Genomic DNA, 7,478 nt, shown 5'->3' with positions numbered 1-7,478 from the left:
CTTCTTCTATACCTATTATTCTCAGGTTTGGCTTCTTCACGGTGTCCCATATTTCCTGGATATTTTGTGTTAAGGATTTGTTGGTTTTGAGATTTTCTTTGGTTGACGATGCTATGTCCTCTAATGAGTCTTCAACACCTGAGATTCTCTCTTCTATCTCTTGTATTCTATTGGTGATGCTTGCATCTGTGATTCCAGACCGTTTACCGAGCTTTTCTATTTCCAGCATCCCTTCATTCTGTGTTTTCTTTATCGTTTCTATTTCAACTTTCAATCCTTCAACTGTTTGAGCTGTTTCCTTAATTTTCTTGGTTGTTTTTTCTTGGTGCTCTTTAGATTCTTTGAGAGATTTGTTTATTTCTTGAATTTTTCCCCCATTTCATGGATTTTTTTGTTTGTTTTTTCTTCTATTTCTTTAAGGGATTTCCTCGTTTCTTCCTTGAGGCTCTCCATCATCTTCATGAAATAATTTTTAAGGTCTGTCTCCTCTTCTTCATCTATGTAGTGCTTTTCAGGTCTTGCTGGTGTTGGATCCCTGGATTCTGGTGGGGTCGTGTTGGTGTTTCTATTGCTGAGTGATCTCTTATTCTGTCTTCTTCCCATCTCTTCTTCCAGTGGGTGCTGGTGGGGGCTTTCTGTCTCCACTGGTCTCCTTCTTTACTGCAGCTGAAGCTGAAGCTGGCCTCGCTGGGGTTGGGGTCTTGGAGGGGCTGATCTCTTTCCTGTGTGGGTGGCTCTTCTGAAGCTGGGCTCGCTGGGTTGGGGTCTTGGAGGAGCTGATCTCTTTCCTGTGTGGGCGGCTCTTCTGGAAGCCGGGAGCGGCCCCGAAGATGGAGGGGGATGGGTGATGGGCGGGTGGTCCCAGCCAGAGACCCAATCTCACCTGAAGCTGGGCTCGCTGGGTTGGGGTCTTGGAGGAGCTGATCTCTTTCCTGTGTGGGCGGCTCTTCTGGAAGCCGGGAGCGGCCCCGAAGATGGAGGGGGATGGGTGATGGGCGGGTGGTCCCAGCCAGAGACCCAATCTCACCTGAAGCTGGACTCGCTGGGTTGGGGTCTTGGGGAGCTGATCTCTTTCCTGTGTGGGCGGCTCTTCTGGAAGCCCGGAGCGGCCCTGAAGCTGGGCTCGCTGGGTTGGGGTCTTGGAGGAGCTGATCTCTTTCCTGTGTGGGCGGCTCTTCTGGAAGCCGGGAGCGGCCCCGAAGATGGAGGGGGATGGGTGGTGGGCGGGTGGTCCCAGCCAGAGACCCAATCTCACCTGAAGCTGGACTCGCTGGGTTGGGGTCTTGGGGAGCTGATCTCTTTCCTGTGTGGGCGGCTCTTCTGGAAGCCGGGAGCGGCCCCGAAGATGGAGGGGGATGGGTGATGGGCGGGTGGTCCCAGCCGGGGACCCAATCTCACCTGACTACTAAATACATTTTTTAAAAGGTCCCAAATTTCATATTAGAAATTTAATGATGACCTTTCCCTTTCAAATAAGATATACTTTAAACTTTGACTCTGATTTTGAGGATCAAAGTATTTGGAGATACGTTTTTACCTTATAATAATTAGAAGGCCAGTCATGTGATGAACAGCTTTAATCCTAACACTCTGAAGACAGTGGTAGGTGGATCTCTGTGAGTTCAAGGTCACCCTGGTCATCATAAAGAGTTCCAGGTCTGTCAGAGATATGAGACACTTACTTAAAGAGAAAAATCCAAGAAATTTGACTGAAGGCTGGAGAGATGGATCAGTGCATAAAACCACTTGCTGCTCTTGTGGAAGACCTGAGTTTTGTTCCCAGTACCCACATAGTGGTTCATAACCATCTGTAACTCCAGTACCAAAGGATCCATTGGCTTTCTGACCCTTAAAAGAACTAGGCACACATGCACACATGTTGTACACATGCACAAATGTTGACAAAACATTCACACACATAAAGCAAAATAAATACATCTTTGAATAGCAAGAATGATAAGCTTTAGTATAAGGATTGCAGCAAATCATTTTACTTTCAAATTTGCTTTTATAGTGAGGGGATTTTATAGCGAGGATCTACTAAAGCTGTGTGGGAAACTCTAACTCTCCTGAGTGTGTAAGTAATCATTTTTTAGGACACATGTTAAGAGTAGTAAAAAATACTGCGACTGTATATGGGTTAAATAATTTAAGATTAGCAACTACTACATTCTCAAGAATTAATGTAATTATATATTTCAGTACAGAAGTAATAATTTTTGGAATCTGATTAGTCTTCACAGAAGATGTCATTAACATAAAAAATATTGCTCTACAAACAATTTTAAGTTATGTTAATCACAGGCTTTGCATTTATGACATATCGTGGAAACATGGAATGGTCAAATGATAGAAATCATAAAAACCATAACACTAAAAGGAAAATATTTGAACACCTAATATTATAAAATATAAATATTTTTCAGTTCTCAAGTACATTTTCATATGCTACTTAAAATCTCATTTCACTCATTACATACTGATAGATTTGAAAGGTAACAAAATGGAAGGGAATAGCCCATGTTATTAATGCATTCATTAATGGATTGTTGAATACTGCATTTCAGGGACTATTATAGGTGTTAAACACACTTCAATTATTTATATTCAGTCATTTATTGACACATTTCTAATTGTTTTCTATCTAAGCATTTTATTTTCAGGGACAATGGTATTTAATCCATTTTCAACTTACTAATTAAAGATATAATTACTATTGTTTCCACTAGCCCAAAGTAAAAATTTTGCTTTCTTTTTCATTGGCAATAAATAAACAAGAATATGTGTAAATTCTCCCCCCCAATTTTTATTATGATTGTATGTAATCATGAATTAATTTCTTAATTTTCTTCTCATTGTGCATTTTAAAAATTGTCCAAGTGACTGCTTTGAAAACTTAATCAAAACAAAACTTGCCTTATATAGTTGATTATTAACCAAGCACTAGCTGTGTTTTTAGTAATAACAGTTTCCTCAGAAGTGCTGGGCACTAAGCTTTATAAACCCCTTGGCAATACTGTTGTTCTTTGGCAGTGTATTATAAGTAGATAAAACTTAAGCACAAGATAAAAAACTACTCAGGTATTTTTATTCATAGAGATTACCTTTAATATATATTTTCCTCATGGTTTTCAGCTCTTAAATTTTCAATTTTTTCAAATGGTTAAATAGATCTTCATTATAACTATTTTAGCTGTTCCTAACAATCCTTATTTTTGCCGGCAATTTATAAAGGCTGTTCTTTAGAATATAATAACACTTTAAATATTAAGTTCCAAAATCATGTACTTAATTTCATTATTTTTACATTCTAGAACTCGTCCTAGATATTTTATTTAAAATTTTCACAGAATCATGCTAAAAGTGATATTTTGTACTTATAATTATGATTTTAAAAGTATATTTCATAATGGAGATATGATTCAGCGGGTAAGAGCACTGGCTGCTCTTCCAGAGGACCAGGTTTCAATTCCCATCACTTACTTTGCAGCTCATAACTGTCTCTAACTTCATTTCCAGGAGATCTTGAAATTTCAAACAGACAAACACTTGAGAAAACACCAATGATATAAAATAAAAATATATAATTCTTTAAGAAAAGAGAGTGTTTAAAATGAATAAAGTATATAATATATAATTGTCATTGTATCTATTTAAATTTTTATGTATTTTGATAGTTGCAATAATATAAAGTAGTTTCATCAAGCATAAAAATTATTTCCTGATTTTTTTCATAAAATTTAATACATGCTGAAGATGTTCAAAAATTTGGGAACATATCTACCTATTGAGTGTTTTAGTTCTCTAGCATATTTAATCATTATACTTTATAGAAGTTTTTTGTTACATTCATCATGCACAATGTTTCCAGAAAAAGATGTTCAGCTCATTATAGTTTATAAATTTTAAAAATTATTAAATCAAAAGTATTATTTTATATCCATATTAAGAAAAATTATGAAGTCTCTAAAATCATGATATATATCAATATTAATATTTATTGGTATGATAGGATGACTGTGTTCCAGTATATAAATATAAAACAAATTATGGATCACTGCATACTGTATTTTTCAAAAAATGTGTGCACACATAAGAAAAAGATATAAAGGGATATGCACCTACAAAAATTGAGAATATTTTCTTTGTAAATTTTTACAGGATTTATGATTACATATTATATTTATAATCAACAAGTCAGTGATTTTCATTTTGAAAATACTATAATATGTATATACACAATATTGGATGTTATTACATAGAAATATCCTACTTATATTTCGTGGTCAAATAGCTAACAGAATTTTTTAAGTTGTATAATTATATTACCCTTAAAAAGATTTATCTGTAAAGTAATTGAAGACAATATCCTGACAAGGGATACCAAACATGTTCTTGTGAAAGAACCTATCATATGAGTGAATCATATATTCTAAGAAAGTTATTCAAGTTCAACACAGTTTGATTTTTTCTAATTTTCAAATTAGTTATACTAATTTTAAGTTATACCTGGATTGAAAGCTGAAAGTAATAAGAAATGGTTACTGCAAGTGAAATGTGGAGAATTTGTGGTTTAGGAATTGCATGGTACATGAAGATGCTGTAGAACAATATTTTGTCCTTAATGTTTGGAAAACACACATTCTAGTTTAAATGTTCTGATGCAGCAAAGGAGAATTATTTGGAGTTAATAATTCTCATGTGACCTAGTTAAGAGGAAACCTGTCCCTTAATGAAACAAGGTCATTATTTGCACATGGATATATTTAAGGCTTACAAGAAGCAATAGGTCCTTAGTTTTACCAGGAGCAGTGTGTAAAGTGTTTAAAAGTAAAAATGAGTTAGTGCGGGACTGGAGAGATGGCTCAGAGGTTAAGGTCCTGAGTTCAATTCCCAGCAACCACATGGTAGCTCACAACCATCTATAATGAGATCTGGTGCCCTCTTCTGGACTGCAGAATGCTGAATGCATAATAAATAAATAAATAAATCTTTAAAAAATGAGTTAGTGCATTATTACATTTTCTTGTTAGCTTAACATAGTCTGCATGTATGTGATCATTATATACATTTATAAAAAGAACTATTAAGGATGGCTTTTAGAATATTTTCAAATATTAAATAACTTGGATTTTTATGATACCATCACATTTTGAGTAGCCATTTATCAATGTAACAGTTTTCTAAAAGCACTGATTATAAAACAAGAACAAGACACTAATAAAAACAACTACCAATACTTAGTCAAAGTTACTAACAAGTATGTAGTATGCTCCTAATGTATTTATAAAAGAAAATCAATACAAATAAATACAGGAAGGAATCCTCACATATTGTTAAAATATTCCTTTAAATCATAATCTAATATGAAATTATGCAGCAGTTTTAAGCTTCTTTGATTATTTTTCTAAAAAGCAAGTCCTGAACTTCCACTGTGTCAGAATCAGAAATAAGGACCTTGCTAAGAATATTTTCATGGAATAAATTAAATTAGTATTATGTAAATAAAGATAGAAATATAATCAATTGCCTCAATTAGGCTATTCAGAAAAAAGGAGGAATAAACTTTATTCCATAAATCCTTAAGGATAGATATTATGTAAAAACTCATACAAAATGACAATTTTACATTTAAAAACTATCTATGTTCTTCACTAAAATTAACAAGATTTTGAGTTTACACTTTCTAAAATAATTTTTCACACATACAAAATAAAATAACAACAAAAACATGTCCATCTATCAGAAAGGAGCCCAAGCTATGTAGGCACCAGCTAAGGCTAAACAAAGTGACCATTGTGATTCTCACCACCTGTGCCTGGCTTGGCCCAGAGTGACATTCAGTGGCTTAGAGCCTAGTATACGACCATTCATCTCATCCACTGCTTTGGTAGCCTCTTCAAAAGAAGAAAAGCAGATGACACCAAACCCTTTGCCTTGTCCCACTTCCATCATCACTTTGGCTCGACTAATTAATCCAAATGAAGAAAATTCCTCCTTCAGCTTTTCATCATCGATGGTCTCATCCAGGTTCTTAACGTAGATAGGCACTCCCGGGGGTCTACTTTTTTCTTTTAATTTCAGCCTTTCAAATCTCCGCCTTAATTCAGCCAAGCGTTCAATTTTCTTCTGTGCTCTCCCTACATACAGGACTTTCCCATCTATTGCCTTGCCATGCAGGTCTAGCACAGATTTTTGGGCAGCTTCATGTGTCTCATATCTGACAAATCCAAAGCCTTTAGATTTTCCACTGGCATCCCTTATTACTTTAACACTCTCAGTTGGTCCGTATTCACTGAAAAGTTCCTTTAGTTTTTCGTCATCCATGTCATCTCCAAGGTTTTTCACAAAAATATTGGTAAATGTGGCTCTATCCCTGGTTCTGACTTCAGCTGCTCTCTCTTCAGGAAATTTGAATCTTCCCACATACACCTGACGGTTGTTAAGCCAGACTCCATTCATATGCCAGATAGCCCTATTGGCAGCAGCAAGGCTATCAAAATGAACATAGGCATAACCCTTAGATCCATTGTCATCACTTACTACCTTACAGGAAAGAATGTTACCAAAAGCAGAAAAGAAGTAAAACAGGATCCTATTATCTATGGATTTATCCAAGTTCTTGATGAATATATTTCCAACTCCAGACTTTCTTAAGCGGTCATCTGGCTGTGACCACATGAGGCGAAATGGTTTACCATTAATTAAATCAAAGTTCATTGTGTTCAAGGCCCACTCAGCATCTGCAGGAAAGCGGAAGTTAACATAACCATAACCCAGGGGGATGTGGGTCACTGGGTCCCGGCAAATTCTAGTGAAGCGTAGAGGGCCAGCCGGTCTGAACTTCTTGTAGAGCATGTCCTCTGTCACTTCAGGGTCCAAGTCACCAACATACAGTGCAGCCTTGAGGTACTTCTTTTTCTTGCCAGCAGTATTAGGTTCCCCGCTCCCCATTGCTGAGCACTTAGAAGAGGCTCTCTTGGGAAAGGGGGTGGAGACCCCTTTCTCTAATCTATGGACCAAACAGCTGTTCTTGCACAGAAACAAGCGAAGGCAGGTGGAAGGGAGCTAAAAGCAGACTCAAATCACTGTTGCGGCTGAGAAAATGAAGTTCAGAAACAGCTGGTCAGCAAGCTCAGAACAAATGTATCAGACATAAAGGCAACCCAGAAAGCAATCTGTTCTCCCTAAGAGGACTTACATTTTTTCACCCCTCTGATTTCCCTTTGGTTTTAAAAGCCTTCATTAAAAGCTCAATATTCCCTTCCCCATTAAAATTAAAGAAATCATCAAGGATCTGGCTGGCTCCCCACATCTAGCTTTGCCAACAGAGTCCTCGTGACTGGCTTTCTGGAAAAAAAAAAGCATAGGCCCCAAGCTCCTGTAGATACAAAATGCCAGAACCACCTTGCAGGGGCAAGTGTGTGTATTCCTCCGCCAGGCAGGTCAGGCGGGCTAGGAGCTCACTAAGGCCATCC

The 7,478-nt window shown here is 36.8% G+C and overlaps 1 protein-coding gene across 1 annotated transcript; it reads right to left on the bottom strand.

Moving 5' to 3' along the window:
* Positions 1-5,593: 5,593 nt before the first annotated feature.
* On the bottom strand, positions 5,594-7,096 carry Pabpc5 (poly(A) binding protein cytoplasmic 5). Its single transcript, XM_005072521.4, has one exon. The coding sequence runs from the start codon at positions 6,952-6,954 to the stop codon at positions 5,806-5,808; it is 1,149 nt and encodes a 382-aa protein (XP_005072578.1). The 5' UTR covers positions 6,955-7,096; the 3' UTR covers positions 5,594-5,805.
* Between the last annotated feature and the right edge of the window lie 382 nt (positions 7,097-7,478).

The sequence above is a fragment of the Mesocricetus auratus genome, unplaced genomic scaffold (assembly GCF_017639785.1).
Source record: "Mesocricetus auratus isolate SY011 unplaced genomic scaffold, BCM_Maur_2.0 Super-Scaffold_100003, whole genome shotgun sequence".
NCBI classification, from domain to species: Eukaryota; Metazoa; Chordata; class Mammalia; order Rodentia; family Cricetidae; genus Mesocricetus; species Mesocricetus auratus.
This window is presented reverse-complemented; position numbering and strand designations above follow the sequence as displayed.